The following is a 27627-nucleotide window of genomic DNA, read 5'->3' on the forward strand; positions in this document are numbered from 1 at the left end:
CTGTGGACCCCCTTTCACTCCTCCAAGCAGACCAAGTGGGATCTGCTTCTGAAGACACCCAAGCTTCCCCAGCATCAGTAGTATCCATGGGCCCCGATTCGTCCCCAAGCATCTCCGGTGCCCGTGCCCAGTCCATGCCCAATTCCTCTGTTAACACCTGTTCCCCAGCATCCATTTCCACCTCAGGATCCCTCATGAATCCTCCTCAGAAGACTCCCCATCAGTCTCCCTGACCCTTTTCCTAAACAACGAGCCCTCCTCGCGAGGGGTTTTCCTTCCTCTCCTGATCCCACCACTATCATTCACAGTCTCCGGAGGCGCATTCACAACATTCATAGAATAAGAATGAAAAAGGAACTGGATGAACATACTTAAAAGACAAATTAGATTTAAAGACTGAAAGAGAAATGAGACCCTGAGAGATGAAATTTTATTTACTTACTAAGAGATCAGTTCAAGGATGCCACTTGCTCAATTGAGAGGAAGTGAATGTAGAGGAAATGACCTAAGATTGAACTCTACTAATTGATTTCTACTGAGTCTTTGACTACAGATTTCATTAGAGAAGCACTAGAAGTGCATGTACTGGTAATCTCGAGGTTGGACTTCTGCAATGAACTGTACATTGTTCAAAAGGTGGCAGTCAGACTAGTTATAGGAACATCCAGGAGTGAGCATACTACACCTATACTGCCGTCACTACACTGGTTGCCAATTAGTTTCCTGGCAAAGTACAAAGTATTGGTTATAACCTTTAAAGTTCAACATTATTTGGGTCCAGGTTGCTTATAGGATCACCTTCTCTCGCACAATCCACATCTTTGGACACTAATGTCCATTGGAACACACTTACTCAACCAGCCAGAACCCAACCAAGGCCGTCACCCAGAGGACCTTTTCATCGGCCTCACCATGGCTGTGGAATGACATGCTGGAAGAGCTCCGACAGCTAAATGAACTGTCAGAATTTGACTCAAATCAAGACCCATCTCTTCCAGCAGGTCTATCCAGTCACTCATGAGTTTTGGATTTATATCCTGTGTTTGATGTATGTTTTTTTAGAATGGTGTGTTTTGATATGTGTATTTTATTCTATATATTTTAAGTTGATATATTTTGACTTTGTTGTACTTTGCCTTGAGCTGTTAGGAGAGGCGGGTAACAAATAAAATGTATTATTATTGTTGATGTTGCTGTTGTTATAATATGGTATTAGATTTGTGGGGAGGGGGCACTGAAGAAATCCAATAATCCAAAATTAAATGTCTACAGTGGTCTGGTGATTTCCTGAGACAATTACCTTTGGGATTTATTACTGTGAAAGCAGTATTTTCATATACGTAATGGTATCACCTATCTATTTTTTTAATGACAAAAAATAGCTTATCCTTCTCGGAAAACAGATGGGTCTAAATGTGATGTAAAATGCTAGCATTCCACTGGCAGTGATCCTTGCTAACCTGCCATGGTCTACTAACTTAGAATTATTCCTTATCAACATGCATCCTTTATTACATCAGAAGTTATACAAAACTGAAACATATACCAAACAGGTGGCCACCAGCTACTTCTGTAGTACTTCAACATCTAGTTGGTACAACATATGAGATGCTCAGGGGTTATTTATCTTCACCTCTTTTTAAAATAGTGAAGGTAATGGCAAAATTATAAGAAAAATATAATTTTTATACTGCTCATCTACTTTCTTTTTTCTAGTTTAGGGAAAAACTAGCTTTAGAAATACTATCAGTTTTTAATTATTAGTATTATAGATTAATATAAAAGATGACGGTACAAGTGAAACAATAACTTACAAACTACAAACCTATGAAGTACTTACATTTCTGATAAAATCAGTTTGAAGAACAAGAGCACACAGAAATTTACAGAATACATGAATGAAAAAAAAAATGTTTTTGACCACAATGACTGCTGTTCTTCCATTGAGGAACCATGATGGGAAAGGCTGTTTTACTATAAAAAGAAGTCTGAGGTATTAGGTTCAAGTCCAGTTGAAACGTAATAGTTTCCGTCCAATAAATCTATGTTCCATCCATGTTCTTCTCCCCATGTTTTGCTTTCACAATTAACAAAAATTAAACAGGATAAGATTTTTTCCCCATGAAGTTTCAAAGCTGAATAAGGTTCAGAGGAAAATAATAGTGTCCAGTATGTCGCATATATGCCATTGTTTCAATTTATCATATTCTACTCCAAAATGAGAAGTAATGAATTTGTAAATTACAGAATTAAATTAGAGTCAGATATGAAACATCTTTTTACGAAAGATGCAATCAAGAACTTGGACTATGTCTATTGGTTGCACTAGCTGAGTAATCTATTCTTTCACAATGGGTCATCTGACATGATTTACTTGAGTACAGTTGCCTACATTTCCCATTTGTTTTCTATACAGAAGTAATTGGTTAAAATTAAGTGACTTAGTAATTTTAACTTCTCATTTTTTATAAACGACATTTGCTCTATTTCTGTTATTTGTACTTAATGTTCATTCAGTCATCAATATCACTATCAAACATGAAAATCCCATCCAATATAATGATTGTAATATTTTTGAAGCGACTGAAGTCAATAATATTTGACCAAGCACAACAATAAAAGTTTGTTGTTAATGATGATATTATATTTGAATAAGATTTCTGTTACCTTTAAAATTTCAGTTAATAATAATAATTATTATAAGTTTATTTATATCCCGTCTCCATCTCCCCCGAAGGGGACTCGGGGCGGCTTACAGCAAAATTAAAATACAAGCAATGATAAAATATAAAACATCAAATGACAAAAACAAAAACCAATAATAAAATATACACAATAGATGAAGAAACACAAGACAGAATTAAAACATCAAATTAAAAACAATGAGGTTGCAATAGTGGATAAGCAAGGTGCACATTATGAGTAACAAATTCGTAAATAGATAAAGTGCATTAGAATCATTTAAGGTCACATTAGGTAGGGAGGAGTCCTGAATAATATCAAGCAATCAGGAATCAGAGGAAGAGCGACCAGTGCAAAAGGTCGAGGAGCATAATAATTGTGATGGAGAAAGGCGATCTTAACCAAAGGCCTGGGTGAAAAGCCAAGTTTTCAGACTCTTCCGAAATGCCATCAAGGTGGGGGCTTTCCTGATCTCCCCAGGCAGCGAATTCCATAACCGGGGAGCCACTACAGAGAAGGCCCTCTCCCTCGTCCCCACCAACCGCGCTTGTGACGCTGGCAGAAGCGAGAGGAGGGCCTCCCCCGATGACCGAAGAGACCGTACAGGTTCGTAGGGGGAGAGACAATCCCGAAGGTAGATGGGTCCCAAACCGTTCCGAGCTTTATAGGTGATCACCAGCACTTTGAATTTGGTCCGGAAAATGAGCGGGAGCCAGTGGAGCTCCTTAAACAGGAGGGTTGACCGCTCCCTGTGTCGGGCTCCCGTTAGAACCAACGCTGCCGAGCACTGAACTAATTGAAGTTTCCGGGCCGTCTTCAAAGGCAGCCCCACGTAGAGCGCATTGCAAAAATCCAGTCTAGAGGTAACTAAGGCGTGAACCACCATGGCCAAGTCAGACTTCACGAGGTATGGTCGCAGCTGGCGCACAAGTTTTAGTTGTGCAAAGGCCCTCCCGGCCACCGCCGACACGTGAGCAAGTGTCAGTGATGAGTCCAGGAGGACCCCCAAGCTACGGACCTGCGCCTTCGGGGGAGTGCGACCCTGTCAAGCACAGGTTGCCACCCAATACCCCGATCAGACATACGACTTACCTGGAGGACCTCTGTCTTGTCGGGATTAAGCTTCAGCTTATTCACCCTCATCCAGCCCATCACAGCTGCTAAGCACTGGTTCAGTATCTGGGGGGCTTCCTTGGAGTTTGGTGGAAAAGAGTAGTAGAGTTGGGTGTCATCTACGTAGAGATGGCACCGTACTCCAAAACTCTGGATGACCTCTCCCAGCGGTTTCATGTAGATGTTAAAAAGCACGGGGGATAGAATGGAACCTTGTGGGACCCCACAGGTCAATGGCCAGGGGTCCAAGCAGGAGCCACTCCGACTGGAGCCACTGCAAAGCAGTACCCCCAAGGCCCATCCCGGAGAGCCGTCCCAGAAGGATACCATGGTCGATGATATCGAAAGCCGCTGAGATGTCCAAGAGAACCAGCAGGGTCACACTCCCCCTGTTCAGTTCCCTGCGGAGGTCATCCACCAAGGCGACCAAAGCCGTCTCAGTACTGTGACCAGGTCTAAAGCCAGACTGTGATGGGTCTAGAAAATCAGTGTCATCCAAGAAACCCTGAAGCTGCGAGGCAACCGCCCGCTCCAGGACCTTGCCCAAGAAAGGGAGGTTTGAGATAATTGTTTAAAATGGTCGAATCAAGGGAGGCCTTCTTCAGGATTGGCTTCACTATGGCCTGTTTAAGGGAAGATGGAAATTTACCTTGATCCAAAGAGGAATTAATTATCCTTACAAACCAGTCTCGCAACCCCCCTCTGGCCAATTTAATTAGCTAAGAAGGGCAAGGATCCATGGCACAGGTAGTTGTTCTCACCGCATCAAGGATCCTGTCCACGTCATCTAGGTGAACAAGCTGAAGCGAATCTCACAAGATAGGACAGACAGGTGCCTCACATGGCATTGCATCAAAGCTAGCGTCCAAGTCATAACGGATCTGAGCGACTTTCGTCTGCAAAATGGTGTGTGAACTCGCTGCACCGAGTTGCCGTGTCCTCGGGTGCCTCCCCACCCTCAGGAGGGTGGAGGAGCTCCCCAACGACAAGGAACAACTCCGATGGTCTATTAGTTGCAGACGCTATGCAGGCAGTCGTGAAGGTCTTCCTGGCTGCCCGCAAAGCTGCGGAGTAGGCCCTAATAGCAGCTCTAACCCATGCTCGGTCAGAGGCGTCATGAGTCTTCCACCAGCGGCACTCTAGTCCTCTTCTCTTGTGCTTCATCACTGCCAACTCCTCTGAGAACCAGGGAGCTGAAGTGACTCTGCACAAAGAGAGGGGACATTCGGGAGCAATCATGTCAATTGCCCTGGACATCTCGCTATTATAGCGGTCTACCAGGGCATCGACAGGATTGCCAGCCTCCATGACAGGAAACTCCCCAAGAGACCTCAGGAATCCATCAGGATCCATAAGTCTCCTGGGGCAGACCATCTTAATGGGTCCCCCACCCCTGCGGAGGTTTGAGATCACAGTAAGTCTTAAACTGATCAGGTGATGGTTGGACCATGACAACGGAAGGATATTTTGCTCTTCCACTCTGACACCACCATCCAAAGCAACAAAAACCAGGTCGAGTGTGTGACCAGCTTCATGGGTGGGACCAGATATCACTTGGGACAGCCCCATGGTCGTCATGGAAATCATGAAGTCTTGAGTTGCTCCTGTTAAGGCAACCTCAGTGTGGATGTTAAAGTCCCCCAGCACTACCAGATGCTGGGACACCAACGCCACATCAGAGATCACCTCTGCTAGCTCAGGTAGGGAGACTGCTGTGTCGCGGGGTGGACGGTACACCAGCAGAATCCCCAAGCTGTCCCGGGTACCCACCTTAAGATGGACACACTCAAAACCTGTAGATTGTGGGACAGCGCACCTGACCAGGGAGATGAAAGACCACCGCAACCCCACCTCCCCGCCCCCCGGATCTAGCCTGCTGTTGCACCCCGAAACCTGGAGGACACAGCTGGGTGAGATTTACCCCAGTTCTATCAAATGTTTCTTTTGAATGGTTATTGGTGTCATTCTACTCTCATCCTTGTGCAAACCTCAAAACCAGGGCTTGTCTATCCTGGGCCAATACCCTGGTTTCAATCAGAGGTCACTTCTGGATGTCTAGACAATGTTCCGGGATTTCTAGTTGGTAACATGGGTAAAACTGGTCAACCCAAGTTTACTCTGCAATAAGAGAAGTTGGGGAATACTCCAGGAAAGTGTGGGGCAGCTGGACTTGCTTTAATTCGGACCAATAAACTATTCACATAGCCAGACATCACAATCTCCATTTTGCTGTAGTTTCCAACACAAAGACAAATGGTCAGACAGAGGCTGTGACATCCTGTCACCACAGCAGCCAGTTCTGGTCATTGCCAAGCGCCTTTGCTGACATCAGCAAAAGTGCCTACGTGACAAGGGAAAAGGAAGAGATAGCCTCCCTCCTTTTCCTTGGTTGCTTGGGCCAGGAGCTCTGTCAGCTGATGTTGAAACAGAAATGACAGTCCAGATAAGAGTTCAGAGCTCCTAAATTTCAGTATATGTCTAGCCATCAGAGCTCTGAATCTGATTGTGCAAGCTAATGTGTGAACTACTGGGTGCCTCATTAGGCTGTTAATATTTGTGCAATTAGAAACAAATATATTTCTGCTATCCTAAGACAGGATACATCCACTGGATTGATGCAGCAAGAAAATGTGTAATAAAGTTAAGAACTATACATTTGACACAAGTAAGGCATTTTATTATTCAGCATATTTATACCTTTGGCAACTTAGCACTGCAAAACACTGCCATGTCCACTTTTGAATCTAGAAGTTCTTAGCAGTTGGCTTAAAATCCAGAAAAACAACTGCAAAAGGTTTACAGGAATACACAGGTGATCAGTCTTCTTGGACTGGATCTGAATACAAGCTGAAGTCTTGCACCATTTCCTAGTGCGTGCCCCAATAAGTATGCCCAGAAGTTTGAGAGACCTCCTAAATACTGTGGACTGTGGTGTGATGTAAAGGGAAATTGCCCAAAATTGGGTGGAGAGAGCCTGCATGATTAGTGCTCCACTTCCATTACAAATTACTTCCACCTGCTTTTGGTTTATTTCTCCCTTTCAGTGTTACAACCATATCATTCAGAAATCCTCCAACCTCCAGAGGGTGCAGTGGGAGGTAGAGTCGGAAAAGATCTGTTACATGAGAATCTTTCCATTCGTATCACTTGGGAGGCAGCCCCTCTATGTACAGAGACATGCCAAAATATGTTAAATGCATAATTTTCCTGTTTTGCCATACAGCAGAGAACAAGTATAGAATTAATTCTGTAAGTCCAAGGAGCTTCAGGACTGCCTCTCTCCAAAACATCTACTTGCCTTACCACATACTAGATAATAAACTGGTTCTGCTCATAGATATATCAAAAGCAATGGGATTTGGGAATGGAGGTGGGGAACTTAATGCCTTGGTGTAAACTGCATGCATGAGTACAAGCAAATTTTTGCATTATGCCAACAATTCGGCAAAACACATGAAAGTCCATGGCTTGGAACATGCTCCCATCCAATAAAAAGACTCTTGTTTTGTTGTAAACATTTATATTTTTACCTATTGCTCCAGCATGTGGGTTACAGACATTACAACATGGATGATTTGATTTGTATTTTAGAATGATTTAGCTTACATTTTGTTGTTTGTAATCACAGTTTAAAAATATTAATGTAATTCATTCCGAAACTTAATATATTTCTTCAGAAAATCCTAAAATGATGTCTAAACTACACTGAATTTTCAACATGTTGTATAAACCATGTTGATAAAAAGTGAACACACAACGGTTATGGAAGGAACCTAACAGTGCTAAGGTACCCTCGTTATTACTAATATCTCTAAGTGATAAACCATAAAGTAAGAAATTTTAGTTTCTCCAACAATCATGACAATGGCAATTTTGGCAGAAATATTCCATAATGATAACCCCAAGAGTCTGAATAATTCTGAAGTAAAAATAATAAGACACTGCTTGATCATTCAAAATTATTTTATATTTAAACCAATCTTTATTTTGCAATCAACTAATACCCCTTAAAGGTACTAATAGAGATGTTCACACTGTGCTTGTTAGTTGTCTATACAAATATATGCCAAAAATAATAGACTTTGTATAATAATATGTGATACATCAATGCTGGCCATCTGGAGAACTAATGAATAATCAAGGGACTCCAAATTAAACTATTGAATTTTTCTTAGAATCTTTAGGATAACACTGTCAAGTTCAATCTATTCATTTGGACTCCAGAATCAATTTTTCAAACTTTATGACAGGTTTAATAGTTCCCACCTGTTTCTCCTGCTTGACTTTTGACTGGCAAGTTACCAGCTAGGGTGGAAATGTAGACAAAGACCCCTATTAGACTCTGGCTGTTTCTCTACTGTGAGGTCACTCAGCCATTAAATTAGTTCCAGCCCACTTTCTCCTATGTCTTAATTTTCGGGGAGATATGTAAATTTAGGGGACTGGGACAGAAGGTCTGGTATTTGGCTTGTAGAAAGATTTGAAGGCCCAATAAACATGACCTTTATTTGTGTATGGTTGAAATATTAAATGTTATCTGCAAGCTAAAATGAAATATTACAAATTTCTTTTGCTAAATCTTTTCACACCTTCAAATTTGTTGAGACTCCCAACCTTTAAAATAGTTCTGTGACAAAAAAACTCTTGATGTAAAATAGCTATGTTTCAGTTAAATCTCATATGTGATCATGTGTTTGTATCATTATTTTTTTTAAAAACACTGTAAGTCATGTTGGAAGTACTTTTGATGACTGCCGTTATAAAACATTTCAAATGAATGTGCCTAGGATTGCAATATGAATTACTGAATTCTGTTATGCAATAATTCTGCTATGACTATAGACCCAAATCTGAATTACTAGCTCTGTGTAGTTAAGTAGATGTCTCTATGCTTGTTTCTGGTCAAATTCATGTTGTAGCGCTAAGAGGCTGAGTCATGGTAAACTTCCCTTTTTGCATGATCGCTGGAGTTGAGAAGCAGTTGCTTCTCTTTTCAACTAACTGGAACTCATTGCAATGTTTCAATGCAGCCAAACTGCAGTTCTTTGTGGAAACAAACCAGCTACAAACCTCAGTGTAAGAAGCTAAGATATTTTTGCTAATTATAAATAACATTGTCCACAGTTTAGGGTTCTGACATAATAGTCAAGCATGGCTGATAGTGTAACAGAGATTTCCAGTTCCCTTATGGCTGCATCAAAGGAAAGCAGGGGCATGTGAGTCTGCTTTACTTCATAATGGTAAAGCAGACTTCTCATATCCAATACCTCCAGATGTGTTGGACTACGGCATCTATGATCCCCAGGATACCGGGAGACACTCTGCTTTGATGCCCTTACACCAAGCTGCTTTCAAAACTGAGAGATCTAAATCGGTTTGTGATATGCCGTAGGGACCTAATATTCAAAAGGGAAAAAAAATCCAAAGAAAAAGATATGGTCCCATTCAAAGCATCATTTGCACCTGGCAATCAATCGAACATTATAGTTGAACTACACATAAAAATATGTAACAGTGCATGTAAATAACTGAAATGAAGATCCAAGCCACTATATAAGCTTACAAACTGGGAGATGTGATTTTGTTGTTGCTTGGATAAGTGTTTATTCAAGTATCCCTCAGATCTTGTGTTTTCAGTATGATTAATTCAGGTCAGGTTCCCAATAAGGGAGATTAAATAAATATTATTGCTGTAATTGAAATACATTTGGCCCTTGAATACATTAGGATAACTGAAAACTAGGCTATCGCTAACTGTTCTTGTCCTGACAGTTTTGAAAAAAATGTTGTTTTTCCAATACTCATAATCAGAGAGAGAAACAAAACATCTGAACATACTATTTTAAGCTAAACACATTTCTTTTTGGTATAGAGCCCAAAGTATAGAATCCCTGCAAGTGGAAAATGGGAAACAGGTAAACTAAGAGAGGCAAGGATCAATGAGTTCAGCTTAGCCCTCCACCCTGCTCAGCTATTTCATTTGAAAAATGCACCCCTTAACTCCAATGAACAATTGCTAGTGATGAAGTACATTCATGTGCACTTCTTATTTTTTCAGGGAGAAAATTTGATTTTTTTGGAATTGCAATATTAAAAGTCATAATAGGTTTTAAATCACTTTGTTATTTTAAGAACATAAAATGCAACATGCATAACTTAGATTGGCATAAAAGTATTACATCTGACATATTCAAAATATTGTATCTGACATTTATACAGGAAATACATTACAAATATAATTCACAAATAATATAAATACAAATAATTCGTTAATAATATCAATTAATACATGTTTACAATATCTTTAAAGTACTGCTAACATTTTTGTGATTTTCTTTCTCTTATTACTATTTTTAATTCTTTTGCAAGTTGCCTTGGTCTCTACTCTATGAAGAAGGCAGCATACAAAAGTAATAGATAAACAAAAAAATTCATGCCAACTGGAGCTAAAGAAAACCCTGAACTGTAAGGAACCTCTTTACTTTTGCCAATTTATAAGGGGCAGCCCACCTCCAAAAAACAGAAAGCCAGGAGGAACAGCTCAGTATTAATAAAGCAGAGAAAGTTAATCTGTCTCTTCTATTTCTCCCTAGCAATAAGCAGACATAATGCATTCCTTCCCATAAAAAGAACAGAGAAAAGGAAATTACGACCAGGAATTACAATGTTATGATATAGTCTTATATAAACTTCTATTGGCTACATTATTTTTAGAAATAATGTGGAGGGGAAAATATATGAAAATCTTGACCAAAGTCCTGTTCCCCCCCAACCCCCCCCATCATTTTAAATTTAACAATCTATCTTTTTTCATTTTCAAAAACAAAAAGTATCAGCAAAAAACCCTCTTTACCCTTGCATTTTCACCTATGTCCATAAATATTCATACCTCTGCATATTCATAGAAGGAATGCAAACTGTATCGGCATTAAATGTTTGCCATTTTTACTTTGGAAGCCACCCTGAGTCCCCTCAAGGAGAGATGGTGGGTTAAAAATATTGTTTATGGTTATTACTAACAGTGAGATGTGTAGCAGAAAGGTGAGAAAGAAAAGGAGCAAACTGGAGTAAGAATGCAACACGGCTGCCAGTCCCTATAGTTCACCCTTGTACTTCTTGTGTTCAAAAAGAGCTCATTGGTGTATTTATTATACACATATCTTTCTTTTGGGAAACCAAGGGGAGCATACCCCCCCCCCCCCCGCCCACCAATCTTCTAGCCAAGCAATAGCCTTGCAGATACCTGTTTATATTTACCAATGGAACAGTGCAATATTCTGTGTTGCAGATCAGTGTCTGGGCTATGAAATATTGAACTGTTAAAACTACCACACATACCCTTAGGTATACTAAATAAGCAAAAACAAAAATTTGAATATTAATTTTTTTCACAGACAGATTTTAGTAAGTCATAAATTAGTACATGTGCACACATTTTTATAAAGTTCTTTAGGAATTTCTGTAGTTAACTTTGGATCAACATTAATATTCAGCTGCTAGATTTCATAAGGCTCGAAGCACTCCACAGAATGAATAGCTTTATGTACATAAAAACACACACCATTTAGCAAGGGAAGCTGCAATAAATGGCACAATTCAAACTAATAAATCTCCTAACTAAATTAACACCCTAAACTTCACACAGCCAAGTTTTCATGTATCCATGCCTTTCTATATACAACCAGCCCTTCCACTGTATATTTAGCTGCATCTCAATATTAAAGCAGTGCTAAACCATTAATAACATCCCTGCACAAACCTTACATTTCAAAAAAAAAAGGTTAATTCCTCACTGGTAATCATTCAACCATTATAAAGGCTGTCTTCCTATATGACAGAAGTCAAGCAATAGTGGCCCTATATTTAGAATAAATGAATAGTTTGCATTACCAATGCTGCACAGTTGGAAATTATTATATCATCCACATGGACTAATAATAAAATATAATGCAGATATTCATGCTAAGCATCAGGTTTTATAATGTCAGAAAGTATACTGTTGTATAAACTGAGATAGGGAGAAATATGCCATTACTGTGTTTGAAAATAGTTACTAATTTATATGTGGGCTCAAATACAGAAAGGACAAACATGTATCTAGAAATCATAAAAATGCTAAGAAAACATGGGTTCAAATGCCCTTCTGTGTCTCACAACCACTGTCTTGGAATGTAACATACAAATTAGAGAAAAAAGAATTTACAGAACACATCATTCACATAGGTCCCTGGGTAGGAGGACTGTAGACACTAACCACAGCCATCTGCAATCAAACTTTAGGATCTATCCAGGAAGGGAAAGACTAATTTGTTGTGCAACCAAGAAAAAGGGTCAAGCTGGAAACATGCTACAAGACATGCCAACCACATGAAATTTCTAGAATGTTATTAGCCTTGCCACCAAAAAGGTCTAAGATGTTTCATAAACCCAAGTTAGGAAATAAAAATACATTGAATAAAAACATAAAAAGCTTATCTTGAAAACTAAAACTTGCTTGTAGTTACCATCCAACAGTTTCAGAGCAGATTCTTTCTACTGGCTGCCATGCTAGCATAGTTGCATCTGTGTAATGCACTAAAGAGTATTTTATCTTTGAGATGCTCTGATCTTTTCCTGTTCATCAAAACTTGAAGCCTAATCCTGCCAAGATACAAGTGTGTGCTTTCCACCTACGTAACCGTGAAGCCAACAGGAAACTGAAAGTTACTTGGGAAGTCCAAGAGCTCGAACACTGTTTCCATCCTAAATATCTTGGTGTCACCTTAGATCGAACACTAACATATAGGAAACACTGCATGAACACCAAGCACAAAGTAGCTGCACGCAACAACATCCTGCGGAAACTGACTGGCAGTGCATGGGGTGCAGACCCACAAGTAATAAGAACATCAGCCCTGGCCTTGTCTTTCTCAACTGCTGAGTACGCCTGTCCTGTCTGGCACAAGTCTGCACATGCGAAGCAGGTGGACAAGCACTAAACGAAACATGCAGAATAATCACAGGATGCCTTAAACCTACACCTCTACAAGTTAGCTGGCATTGCCCCTCCTGACGTGCGATGGGAAGTTGCTGCTAACTGCGAGAGAAATAAGGTCGAACATTGTGAAAGCCATCCACTGCATGACTATCAGCCTCCTCCCACCAGACTCAAATCAAGGAAGGGCTTCATGAGAACTACCACTCCTTTTGATGTTCCTCCAGCAACAGCAAGGGTGTCCCTCTGGGCAGCTAAACCTGGCAATTCTAACTGGATGGCCCCCCAAGAGGGTCCTCCTCCAGGGGCAAACCAAGAATGGGCAACTTGGAAGTCCCTGAACAGACTCAGAAGCGGAGTGGGCAGATCTAAAGACAACTTGGCAAGGTGGCACTACTTGGAGGAATCCTCCACCTTATGTGACTGTGGAGCAGAACAAACAACTCCGCACATGTATGCTTGCCCACAATGTCCTGCCTCATGTACAGAGGAGGAGTTGCTTAAAGCTACGGTCAATGCGGTTGCTGTTGCCCGCTTTTGGTCTAAAACTATTTAGTTGCTTGTGATTTCCTTTTTTTCATCATTTTAAAATGTATTTGTTATGCAATGCTTTTGATACGAAATTAAAAAAAAATCAAAACTTAGACTTCTAAAGTATTTAAGGGCTGTCCCCCAGCCATGGTGGTAGCTGTTCTGGCTGCGTAGGTTCAGCATTGCCTCTTAGTGTTTCAAAAAGGTACAGTTGCCGTAAGCATAAGCAGCCCAGTGCTATCCTGTGCTCTACTGTTGAGGTATACTGTTTGTGGTTAGAATAAAATGAGTTACAAGTTTGAACTAGACCAACTAGGATTAAGTGCAGTTGTCAATTCCAGCTAGAATAGACTGATCTATGTTAAGGTTCATCGAGTTGTTGGGCCTGTAATGATAAGTGGATTTAGCCCATAGAAAAAGACTGGAAATCATGTGGCCCTCCAGATGTTATTGGACTGCAACTCGTAGAATCATAGAATCATAGAATCATAGAATCGTAGAGTTGGAAGAGACCTCAAGGGCCATCTAGTCCAACCCCCCGCTAAGAAGCAGGAAATCGCATTCAAAGCACCCCCGACAGATGGCCATCCAGCCTCTGCTTGAAAGCCTCCAAAGAAGGAGCCTCCACCACGGCCCGGGGGAGAGAGTTCCACTGCCGAACAGCCCTCACAGTGAGGAAGTTCTTCCTGATGTTCAGGTGGAATCTCCTTTCCTGTAGTTTGAAGCCATTGTTCCGTGTCCTAGTCTGCAGGGCAGCAGAAAATAAGCTTGCTCCCTCCTCCCTATGACTTCCCCTCACATATTTGTACATGGCTATCATGTCTCCTCTCAGCCTTCTCTGCTGCAGGCTAGCACTTGCCAACATAGTGAATGGTGAAGCACTTGCCAACATAGTGAATGGTGAAGAATGTTAGAAGTTCCTATTCAACATTTAAAATTCGACACACCCTATTGTCATCCCTACCACCAATTCACATGGGCAAAAACGAAAAGCAGGAATGGATTTTCTCTTAGCTGCTGCATTAGGAATTAATGATTCATTATGACCTCTGTGAATCTTAAGATTATATGTCAAAATACAATAATAATAATAATAATAATAATAATAATAATAATAATAATAATACTTTATTTATACCCCGCCTCCATCTCTCCGGAGGGACTCGGGGTGGCTTACAAGGGACGAACCCAGATAAAAACAGTAACAATATAAAATACATCAAATGTGCAAAGACATGTGCAATTATAAAAACAAACATAAACATGTGAAATAGCAAACTTGATAACATGATTAAAACACAAAAAATTAAAAAACAGACTGAATAAAGTGCACCATATACATTTCAAACCCGAGATAGGTGACAAAGTGCTACATATTAGTGAGAGGATAACTTGGGATGGGAATAGACCCTGTGGCCATATCGAATTAAAGTGCATTCAATGAGGAAATGGTCACAGGAAACAAGAATTATCATGAAGATGGGCAGACCTTATCCAAAGGCCTGTGTGAAGAGCGAGGTTTTCAAGCTCTTCCTGAAAATTGCCAGGGTGGGGGCTTGCCTAATCTCCCCGGGGAGCGAGTTCCAGAGCCGGGGGGCCACCACGGAGAAGGCCCTCTCCCTTGTCCCCACCAACCAGGTCAGCCTCACATCGATACCAGGCAAGATTCTGGAAAAGATCATTAAGGAAGTGGTCTGCGAACACTTAGAAACAAATGCAGTCATTGCTAATAGTCAACACGGATTTACCAAAAACAAGTCTTGCCAGACTAATCTGATCTCTTTTTTCGATAGAGTTACGAGTTGGGTCGATACAGGGAATGCTGTGCATGTAGCGTACCTGGATTTCAGTAAGGCCTTCGACAAAGTCCCCCACGACCTTTTGGCAAACAAACTAGTAAAATGTGGGCTAGACAAAACTACGGTTAGGTGGATCTGTAATTGGCTAAGCGAACGAACCCAAAGGGTGCTCACCAATGCTTCGTCTTCATCATGGAAAGAAGTGACAAGTAGAGTGCCTCAGGGCTCCATCCTGGGCCCGGTTCTGTTCAACATCTTTATTAACGACTTAGACGAAGGGTTAGAAGGCACGATCATCAAGTTTGCAGACGACACAAAACTGGGAGGGATAGCTAACACTCCAGAAGACAGGAGCAGAATTCAAAACGATCTTGACAAACTAGAGAGATGGGCCGAAACTAACAAAATGAAGTTCAACAGGGACAAATGCAAGATACTTCACTTCGGCAGAAAAAATGGAAATCAGAGATACAGCATGGGGGACGCCTGGCTTGACAGCAGTGTGTGCGAAAAAGACCTTGGAGTCGTCGTGGACAACAAGTTAAACATGAGCCAACAATGTGATGCGGCAGCTAAAAAAGCCAACGGGATTCTGGCCTGCATCAATAGGGGTATAGCGTCTAGATCCAGGGAAGTCATGCTCCCCCTCTATTCCGCCTTGGTCAGACCACACCTGGAATACTGTGTCCAATTTTGGGCACCGCAGTTGAAGGGAGATATTGACAAGCTGGAAAGCGTCCAGAGGAGGGCGACTAAAATGATTAAGGGTCTGGAGAACAAGCCCTATGAGGAGCGGCTTAAAGAGCTGGGCATGTTTAGCCTGCAGAAGAGAAGGCTGAGAGGAGACATGATAGCCATGTACAAATACATGAAGGGAAGTCATAGGGAGGAGGGAGCAAGCTTGTTTTCTGCTGCCCTGCAGACTAGGACACGGAACAATGGCTTCAAACTACAGGAAAGGAGATTCCACCTGAACATCAGGAAGAACTTCCTCACTGTGAGAGCTGTTCGACAATGGAACTCTCTCCCCCGGGCCGTGGTGGAGGCTCCTTCTTTGGATGCTTTTAAGCAGAGGCTGGATGGCCATCTGTCGGGGGTGCTCTGAATGCAATTTCCTGCTTCTTAGCAGGGGGTTGGACTGGATGGCCCATGAGATCTCTTCCAACTCTACTATTCTATGATTCTATGAACCGCGCTTGCAATGGAGGCGGAAGCAAGAGAAGGGCCTCCCCAGATGAACGAAGAGAATGTGCGGGTTCATAGGGGGAAAGGCGGTCACTAAGGTAGGATGGTCCCGAACCGTTTAGGGCTTTATAGGTGATCACTTGAACCTTGAATTGGATCCGGAAAGTAAACAGCAGCCAATGGAGCTCCTTAAAAAGGGGGGGGGGTAGTCCGCTCCCTGTAACTAGCTCCAGTTAGAAGCATGGCTGCCGAACGTTGGACTAGTTGAAGTTTCCGGGCCGTCTTCAAGGGCAGCCCCACGTAGAGCACATTGCAATAGTCCAATCTAGAAGTAACTAAATAAAAAAGAAACTATACTGTAGCAGTGGATATTCTTTTAATTATTGTAGGCTATGATTTATAAAGATAATTTTATATGTAAAAATCTGTCTTAAACATTTGTCTAACTTGTTTTAGTAAGCTTACAGATGACGTGCTTGGAACTTTTCCCTCCTGCTGTTAAATCTTTTCTCAATAAGACTGGGAAAGTGGAAGCCCCAATAACTTGAATTTCCACTTCCTTTTGCCAAATAAAGGATGAAATCTTGGTGTTTTATGCTAGGATAAAGTATAGTCACTTCAGATCAGCGTAGGTCTGCAATATCTGTCCAGAGAATAGGCATTCTTCCAACCTATCCTTTAAAAAAATGACGCGACTTTGACGATTTACCCAAGTTACTGCATTGTAGAAAAAGGCTGCACTCAGGAAGCAGATTTGCTCTCCAATTATAACGTTATTTGCCTTTTCTTGCAGATACTGCACATTTGACCTCTTCTTATTGGCTGCCACACTGGCATAGTTGCATCAGTATAGTGCACCAACATGTTCTTAGCCATAGTACATAAACTGAAATTATTATTGGTATGATTACTTACCCATCAAGCAAATCCATTGTGGTTGATGTAACCTCAGTAAATAGAACCACTTTCCCAAGGTTCTGTGTATGTAGATTCTTCTTGTATCGGTCGAGGCTGAAATTTACAGATGAGAAAGCTTTCATCTCAGTGATGACTGGCATGAATGAGGGTGTTATTTCTGTCTCCATGCTGCAAGATGATACAAACTTAAGGGACACTTTGCTGGAAGTAATTATTCCTGCTGCATTCACATTTTTTCCTAACCATTCCAGAAGAGAACTGTGGTTTTCCTGTTGGAAATGAAATAAAATAGGATGACAGTGAAACTTTCGATCCTGATCTTCAACTCAGACAAGGTACTATTGAAAAGAGGTTTATTCAAAATGGTAGTGCCTCTGGCTACAGACCATACAATTTCAGTCAACTTGAAACACTTTGTGCCCTTTTATTTGATGTATATTCATGTGTGCATTCTTCTATCAAAAACAGGGGAAATGCACAATGACTCTACATATTCATCAATATTAATGCCTTCCTACCGCTGCATGTCACAACAGGTGACTTTTAAATATGTACCAAGGTTGTAACTTTTTAGAAGAACTATTCAATACTAAAAGTTAAACTCACACAGTCAACAATTTGATTGCAAATTAATTCTTTCGGATAAATGGGGACATACAGCAAATATTTCAATTACTAGTTCTTTAATAGCTGTTTGCTGGCAAAGATTAAAAATATATAATATGCAGTAAAAGAGGAATGTGAAATAATTCATAAATCAGACATTTCATTTATCTTATTGATGATTCAGAAACAATCAGTATTTCAAATAGTCTGAGGACTCATAGAAAGATCACCTTGCTATATAATGATTAAAAAGTAAAGCCTGTGAATTGTTTGAATTTGTTTGTTGTTATATTAAAAACAATTAGTATTTAAAAATATCCATAATGAACATGAAGATCTGACAGTATTCCAACAGTAATTTGGAGCTAGTACAATGCAGAACAAACCACCATGTTTCCCAGAACATGCATATTATCATCTGCTATTTTAACTTTTCAAATATGAGTACTGTACTTATTATTTTAATAAAGGAGAAAAGCAGTTTGTGGTCTCATAGATATATTACCATATTTCCATAGTTCCTTTCCCCCATTAAATTCATCAGGCATATTGATAAGTCACACATACTAATATAATACAAAACATTCAAATTCCAAGCAAATAATACACCTAGCCCTGTAAACTGCTGTTTTGAGCCAATTAACCACAATACTGTAATCTAAAGCAAACCCTACATTTAACTACTTTGATTCAAGGGTTTAGAACTTAACACTATTTACAAGCGATAGACGGAGATGTGACCACTGTTTTGTGGGAGCCTCTAGTGGCCACTTAAATGAAAGGTGTTGGTAATAATGTTCAAATATCTGACCTTATGTTCCCTTGAGACCTTAACAGAAATACTACATAAAGCACAGAATTGTGAGACTGCGCTGCGGGTGCTGTTTTAAAATTCCTGGCAGTGATTACTAAAACTAGTATCAGATTATGGGCAAGAATGCAATATATATATTGGTAGCTATATGTGTTCAAATTAAATCACAGTGAATTGATTAAAGCTGTATGTATTTGTTTTAAAGATTCTCTTACACAGCCATAACATCAAGTCTCAATATTTACTTCATTATGTAGAAATGGTAAACTTTACACTGTTTTTAAAACAATGCAAGCTTTTTATAATTTTCAAATGGATGGAATATTAACCAATACCACTTTAACATAAAGGTATTACATTGAGACTCCCACTAATTTACAATTCCAAATATTATGCAGTGATTCTGTATTCGCCAATTAAATTTTTCTTTTCTTTATTAAAAGAGGGATGCCAAGGCTTTCCAACTGTCAATCAGACCTCCCTAAATAAATACAGGAATTTTAAGACCAATTGGTTTACACATCTTCAACAGTGCAATTAATAATATTGATCCCTTGCATGCAATTCCCATGTGTAATCAAGCAAAAGGCTGCAGGTAAGAGCTTCCACTATTTTTAATTGTACCTTGGTCAGTTAGATTGCCTTTTTAGGTTGGTTTCTACATTCACCTTTGATGTCAGAGGTCATTATTTCATCTAATTGGCTTTGTGTGGCTATTTTGTATAGGTGTATCACCTTGCAACAGAACTATAGTGTATATTCATCAGTTCTGGAGAAAAGTTAGAAGACAACAGATTCACTAATAATGGCAAATATCAGTTGCCATTTGTTGCATTTATCCCGTGAAGTCAATAAGATAAAAATTATCCTATGAGAGTGTAAAAGAAAATATGAACACACAAACCAAGTCTCAAAGATCTTCATTGCATTATGTGCTTGATTACATGATCATGATTCTTGACCATGTTGCTAGCCACAGCAACATAACTAGAGGAAACTCAAGTTCACTGTGCCGAAACCTACACTGCCTTCAACATATCTGGTTCCCAAGAATAAAGTCCCCCACAAAATGTATACATAGCACAATAAGGGTTTCACATGTTATTTTTAAGTGGGCAAGATTCTAAGTCCCATTATGTTCAATGTCAATATAGAATTGAATAATTCACTGGGTGGTAGATTCATCCTGACATCTCACCCTGTAGGTTAATACCAGTAGCATTAATCTAACTACTTTTAAGGATGATATCAATATTAAGGTATCAATTAATGAGTTACAAAATATAATGCCACTTCTTCAAACACCAAGCATATATTGTGGGGAACGGGGAATGCCAGGAAACAAAAACAGAGATAAGCCACACCCCACATCTGTCAGTTAGGTAATCATGTGCTTAATTCAAACATGTTAAAACTATTCAAGGCTTTTTAAAGCATGGGCATTATTCAAATTGTAGATCCCTGCAATCAGATAAAACTTTTTGCTTTGGCAACTGGCACTTTAAAAACCTTGTCTGTTTCTTAGTGTGGATATCTTTATCAGTTCCACTTAAAAGAAATCACCATTAAGTTTTGAGAAACACAAATAAATAAAGCAGAATCTCGCTTATCCAACCTTGGCTTATCCAATGTTCTGGATTATCCAACGCAATCTGCCTCTTAGTAGTCAGTGTTTTTGTAGTCAATGTTTTCAATACATTGTGATGTTTTGGTGCTAAATTCGTAAATACAGTAATTACTGCATAACGTTACTGTGTATTGAACTGCCTTTTCTGTTGTTTTGGTGTAAAACATGATGTTTTGGTGCTTAATTTGATGTTTAATAGGTTTTTCCTTAATCCCTCCTTATTATCCAACATTTTTGCTTATCCAACATTCTGCCAGCCCGTTTATGTTGGATAAGTGAGACTCTACTGTACCATAAACAAAACCAAAAATGATGCCCAATTTTTACTTCTGACATAGATCCAGATGAAGTACTGTATTCTTTATCTAACCAGCAAGCAATTCCCTGATGAGGGGATCTGACTGTTTGCCTCCTTTTTGTATTTCTACTAAGCAGACAAATAATTGTTTTCCCCATGCAGGTTTTTGGCAAATGATCTCACATCTATTGCAAGTAAAAGGGCTTTCAGTTAAGAATGAACCATATTTTCTTTTATTGCTATGCTCTTAAATTGTATTTCATTTTAGTCATTCATTCATTCTTTATTTTTATTTTGTATCTTCTATCTAATTATAAATTATTTTGTGTCAAATTTTATAGGACAGACAACATACAGCTGTTTAAAAAAAAGAAAGTGAAGTATCACACATTTCAATAATGTATAGCATTTTATAAAGATATATTTTGGATAACATCACCAGAAATGCTATATTGAAGCAATTAGTGGAAAAGTGGGGAGGTAAGCACTAATAAGATCCTTTTAAAATTCAATGTGAACTAAATCCAATGTGATACAAGCAAATGCTACAGACCTTCCTTCAGCAATAAAAAACCCTCTTTGGACCCTTCCACACAGCCATATGTGGAATCCCCTTGGGGAGATACAAATAAAGTATATTATTTTATTATGACACAGCAAACAAGATAGATATGCTGGATTTTGTATCACAAAATCACAAGTCGAACACTTCCCAAGTGTCTAGGACTGTGTGATGTATTTTCGGATGATGCGTGCAGATCCCAGTAGGTGGCCTTTTGCAGTTGACAGATCGTGATTTTATCAATGTCTATTGTTTCCAAATGCTGGCTGAGATATTTTGGCACGGCACCCAATGTGCCGATCACCACTGAGACCACCTGCACTGGTTTCTGCCAAAGTCTTTGAAGTTCAATCCCCCCCCCCCCCGGCAGGTGCCACCTTGACGTGGTGGGAGGGCTTAACTGCTCCAATGATGACTGAGGGCTGTGCTGGCGGTAGTGTAACTACCGGCAGGTCCAACCAAGCCAGAGAGGCCTCAGCTGAGGAGCAGAACTAAGAGCACCTAACCCATTAGCATTATGGAGAATCAAACCAAAACGAAGTCTATACTGGCTCGGTCGTCGCCCAGGATAAAAAGGACCACGGTGGATGCTGCTGATTCTGGACATCCATCGACAAGCGGGCTACGGAATCAAAATACAAATGAACAGTCACAGAAGTGGCAGAAATATACAATGCCAGAAAACCGCACAAGTATATTATTATTATTATTAATAATAATAATAATAATAATAATAATAATATATAATAGGCAGATAATCCACAATATCAGCATTGAACTGGGTTATCTGAGTCCACACTGCCTTATAATCCAGTTCAAAGCAGGTCATGTGCGATTTTATACAGCTGTGCGGAAGGGGCTTTTGTTACTCCTGTTATGACTTTCCTGTTGCTCTTGACAAGGTTTAGGGGCATTTCTGGAGGGCGATTCAGTTGGAAAGGAAGATCTCTCTCCTCCTCCACTAGATACCATTTTTACATGATTTCATATCCAGGATTGTATACCACCTGACGAATGGGGAATATATACTTACAATGTGTTAGCTCCTCAGTATCTGCAAGATACAAGCTTACCAATGATGATCTCACATACAAGTCTTCATAATTAGTATACATTCAAGCCCACAAAGCCCTATATTAATTTAACTAAGAATAATGTCATGCAAGAGGAAATTTCAACCAGAGCTAAAGAGTCACTCTACAGAAATTTTAATTCAAACTCTTTGAAAATATAAACGCTGTGCCTTTTTTTGAAGACACAAGGCTATGCTGTTCTATATTGAACTACAGAATGTCTGAATACATAAACATGCAGAGACTAATACATCACATAATATAATGTAATACAATATAATACAATATACTGGAACCATTGTAAAGATAATTCTGCAATGCCTGGCTTTTGTAAGGTGCACTCTTGTTTAATTCCTCTTATTCAGTGCTATGAGAACAGTCTGGAAACAATCTTCCTAGCAGCTGCTCTCATCAACAAACTGTTTATTGTAAGAAAGTAGTTAGGTCAAAGGCTAAATATCATCCTAAGCTGAAAACATATATTTTCAAAAACTGTACAGTTCATACATAAGAAAAAAGACTTATAGAAAAAAAAGTTATGTTCATTGCAATGGCTAAAGTCCACTGAAACAAATGTATCTGTATTTTAATGAGAAGTACTTTAATATGAAAGTGTCTGTTTCCTCCCCAATATATCATCATCTATATTTTGGTGAGCAGCCACAATGTATCTAAAATAGACCTCTGTTATAGGAGTTTAAAATATTTTGGCAGTCTCCAATATCCTTCTGGGTCAGGAGGACTGCAGGTTTTTCACTGCAAAAATTTGACTTTGCTCCAGATAGTCCAAAAAACATTCAACAGCATTTCACAACACTGAAAACGCCACTGGTCATTGACAAAAAAACATGAAAACTGAATCTTTTACTGCAATAATTTTGACATTATAGACAATTAAGCTGTCTTGGAAAATTTCAGTGGGGCAACATATTTTTAGAAAGGTGCTTTAAAAATATCCTATGAAAGGATGTTATTTTAAAATATATTCTAATAGTATGCAAAACAGATGAAGATATGAGATTTTCTGACTTAAAGTACATTAGAACTTTAAATGCCGCATTTATTCACTGTTACATAATACATTAAACACAATTATGCTTTGAGATAATGACTACATTCATTTATTTTTAAAATCAGATATAATTCCCCAATCTAAAGCAGATTAGGGATGAAACTGAATATCACACAAAGCAAAGGACACTCACAAAATGAAAATTTCTGTTCTGTAATTACTATGTGTTGAAATTGATTTTGAAGGCACACAAAAGGTTACTGGGACAGAGGAAAATCACACCTTTCCCTGTTCTGCTGATAGGCACATAGTTGTTAAAAAATAAAAATAAGGTTTAGAGTTCAAAATGTTAAATGAAGAGGACTGTTTATTAGCATAACCACAAGTGTGTCCAGAAAGTGGCATTTTGAACATCTGACCTTAACATTTTTTTACATCCAATATTTCATCTGGACAAAATAACTAAGGTAAAAGAAGAAAGTGCAAAAACTGGGTTGCAGTTAAACATAAAAAAAGATTTTGGCAACTGGACTGATTGATAACTGGCAAATAGAGGGAGAAAACGTGGAGGCAGTGACAGAGGCGTGAAGATTATTGCAGACGCAGACTGCAGCCAAGAAATCAGAACATGTTTATTTCTTGGGAAGAGAGCAATGACCAGCCTTGATAAAATTGTGAAGTGTCAAGACATCACACTGGCAACGAAGGTCAGCATAGTAAAATGGTGTTCCCTGTAGTGTGCGAGAGCTGGACCATAAGGAAGGCTGAGCAAAGGAAGATAAGACGCTTTTGAACTGTGGTATTGGAGGAAAATTCTGAGAGTACCTTGGACCGCAAAAAGATCAAACCTGTCCACACTCCAGGAAATAATGCCCAACTGCTCACTGGAGGGAAGGATATTAGAAGCAAAGATGAAGTACTTTGGCCACATAATGAGAAGACATAAAATGTTGGAGAAGATAATGATGCTGGCGGGAAAGGAAGGAAAAAGAAAGAGAGGCCGACCAAAGACAAGATGGATGGATGATATCCTTGAAGCGACTGGCTTGACCTTGAAGGAACTGGGGGTGACAATGGTCGACAGGGAGCCCTGGTGTGGGCTGGCCATGAAGTCACAAAGAGTTGGAAGCGAATGAATGAATAAACAACAACAACAAAGCTGTATTACAATTGTATTAACCTATCTACACAATTTTCATGTATTGCATATCATTTTTTAAAACTCTTTTTAAAAATATCTCTTTGACTAGGTGGTTGAAACTGTAGCTTGAGACTGGGAGAAGGGCTTGGAAAATATTTGCCTATGCTTATATTTAGTTAGAAGAAACAAGTTGTCTAGTAGTGTTAAGATGTGGTCTAATTTGGGTTTCTCTTTCTCTTTGTTTGGTGGGGTTCACTTACAATGGGTTGCTAATTTTCCCAGCCTTTGTGTAGATTAAATCATCTTAATTTCTCTTAATTATTATTATTATTTATTTAATGTATATACCACTCTTCTTCCCCAGGGGAACCCAGAATAATTGTTTGTAGTGGTTCTCTATGAAAGGAATTCTTGTTAAAAAAATTAATTTTCTAATTTAAGATAATGAAGGAGAAAGTGAATTGGGGGTTTGCTTTGGAATCTGCCTTCACGCTACCCCTCCCATCCATTTTTCAGAATGTTACCATCCCTGCAGAGTGGAATCTGACTTCACTTAATCCCTTAACTAGAAGAATGCACTTGAGCTACCTACTTTGTATAATAGTAAGTCTCCCTTTTGCATAACTTTATTCAGCCTCAGTGAGGTCAAAAGCTTGCTTGTGATGATGTTTCGAATAGTGGTGCTCTAGTTAGGACCAGGAGGAAGGCATGCTGGATGATTCAGACTGTGACGAGAAAAAGCTAGTAGGGACAGTTTTCTGGTCTTTTCCTTTATGAGATAAACCTAGTACATCTTTAGTGATATATGCCACAGTCTCGCAAATAAATACTTCATTTATTTATGCAAGGTTGTCCACCTGAGACATGCTCACTTCCACACAGTAGGCAGCCCATCTTAACAACTTACTACTGCATTGTTCTGAGAAGGAGGAGCTGTTGTCTTCAGCAGAATCACAGACCTCCACTCACAACATGGTAGCTAGTGAGGTACTGTGCAAAGCTGCACATTTACGCCTATGGGGCTACAAAGTGGAGTCCACAACATGCAAGTGTGGAGAAGAGCAAACCACAAACCACCTATTACAATGAAGTCTGAACCCTGCCACATGCACAATGGAGGACATTCTTATAGCAACATCAGAGGCACCCACGTGGCCAGCTACTGGTCAAAGGACATTTAGTATAACGCCAAGTTTTTAAACTTTATTGGTGCTTCTAAATACATTACAACTGTACCCTTTGTTCACTTGACATGATAAATAAATAAATGCCTATGAATTCTTGACATTTTGAAGACTTTACCACACAGAGGTGACGAACTAGCATAGACATCGGGGTGTCATCTTTAGGGATGGTTCCTATCACAAAAAGCCATGTGCAGCCTGTTGCTGGTCTGCTACCTCTCCATGACAACCCCTTCCCCTGCTATCAATAGTCCGCCAATAGCCACTGACCACAATTTGACATCAGGGGGCTGGATTGTCCTCCTCTACCACTTTTCCCTCACAGGAAAAGAAATATTTAATTAAATACACCCATCCCCCAAAACTTCAAAACCAAAACCACTAATTTGGCCCTCTCTTAATATGAACCTTGTGAAATTGCTCATATGATCATTAAAACAAAGATTCATCCAAATCTCTGGTGTGTAATACTGAACTTTTGAGTTTTAAAACAATCAGACAAACATATGCACTCCAGACCCCTGTCTTCCCACCTTGGGAAAAAAACCTTGTTGTTTCTTAATTTTGTAATAAATTTTGTTGGCCTTAAACTTAAAAATTTATAGCATATAATTCTCAGTATCATTTGCTGAAGCGCATCTACTGACATTTTGAGCTTCTAAAAAAAAAACCCTCACAAGCCTGCCAAAAATGTTTTGCAGCTTTTTGACACATCATTACTAAGGAGGCCACCATCTGAGAAACAGTAATCAGTCATGTAAGAAACCCATAGTTGCAGATTGCTCCTTCAGTCAACCTGAGAATACAAACTGTAAAATAGCTCAGAAGTGCCATCTTGTGGGGCATTTTTTCCACACAGAAATAAATAAAAGGTGCCATATGCTGTATTACAGAGGAGGGAACTGGCAAAACCACCAGAATATTTCTAGCCTAAGAAAAACCTATGAAATGCATGGAGTTACTGTGAATCAACAGATGAAATTACATACACAAACAAGTCATGCTTAATCACCAATAGGATTTTCTTAAAGAAAGAATATACAAAGCACCCATTTGCATAAAACAACTGAGGAAAAGGAAAGCAAATCCAAGAATTGCTATTATATGATATAGTGCAGGGGTCCCCAAACTAAGGCCCGGGGGCCGGATGCGGCCCATCGAAGCTATTTATCCGGCCCCCACGGCACAAAGGCAGAAAGGGGTTGGGCTAAATGACCCAAGGGGTCTCTTCTTCTCTTCCAACCCTTATTATTATTATTATTATTATTATTATTATTATTATTATTATTATTATTATTATTATTAACATTGAGGCTGGGTGGCCATCTGTCAGGGATGCTTTGCTTGTGCTTTTGGTGCACAAAGGCAGAAGGGGGTTGGACTGAATGGCCCAAGGGGTCTCTTCCAACCCTCTTTATGATTATGATTATGATGATGATTATTATTAATAACATTGAGGCTGGGTGGCCACCTGTCAGGGGTGCTTTGCTTGTGCTTTTGGTGCACAAAGGCAGAAGGGGGTTGGACTCAATGGCCCAAAGGGTCTCTTTCAACCCACTTTTTATTGTTGTTGTTGTCATTATTAATTATTATTGCTCGGTGGCCAACTGTAGTCCGGCTCTCCAATGGTCCGAAGGATCGTGAACTGGCCCCCTGTTTAAAAAGTTTGGGGACCCCTGATATAGTGTATAAAGTCTTATGGAACCCCAATGCCACAGTGGGTTAAACTGCTGAACTTGCTGACTGAAAGGTAGGCAGTTCAAATCAGGGAAGCAGAGTGAGCTCCCACTGTTAGTCCCAGCTTCTGCCAACCTAGCAGTTTGAAAATATGCAAATGTAAGTAGATCAATAGGTATCGCTCAGGCGGAAAGGTAACGGCGCTCCATGCAGTCATGCCCGCCACATTACCTTGGGAGTGTCTACGCACAAAAGCAGCTCTTCAGCTTAGAAATGAAGATAAGCACCTCCCCCAGAGTCGGACACGACTGACTCTAGGGGTTGGTGCTCATCTCCATTTCTAAGCTGAAGAGCCGGCGTTGTCCGTAGACTCCTCCAAGGTCATGTGGGATGACTGCATGAAGCGGCGTTACCTTCCCACCGGAGCAGTA

The 27627-nt window shown here is 39.8% G+C and overlaps 1 protein-coding gene across 7 annotated transcripts in view; it reads right to left on the reverse strand.

Moving 5' to 3' along the window:
• The window catches only part of hlcs (holocarboxylase synthetase), a 162299-nt gene that overhangs the window by 106884 nt on the left and 27788 nt on the right, over positions 1-27627 (reverse strand). For all 7 annotated transcript variants that reach the window (XR_010004949.1, XR_010004947.1, XR_010004948.1 and 4 more), the window contains exon 6: positions 17200-17471. Coding sequence is in view for 4 of the 7 variants with exons in the window: in XM_062977156.1 (XP_062833226.1) it covers positions 17200-17471 (272 nt within the window). In the remaining 3 variants the exon portion in view is untranslated. The remainder of the gene's footprint in view (positions 1-17199; positions 17472-27627) is intronic.

The sequence above is a fragment of the Anolis carolinensis genome, chromosome 3 (assembly GCF_035594765.1).
Source record: "Anolis carolinensis isolate JA03-04 chromosome 3, rAnoCar3.1.pri, whole genome shotgun sequence".
Taxonomy (NCBI): domain Eukaryota; kingdom Metazoa; phylum Chordata; class Lepidosauria; order Squamata; family Dactyloidae; genus Anolis; species Anolis carolinensis.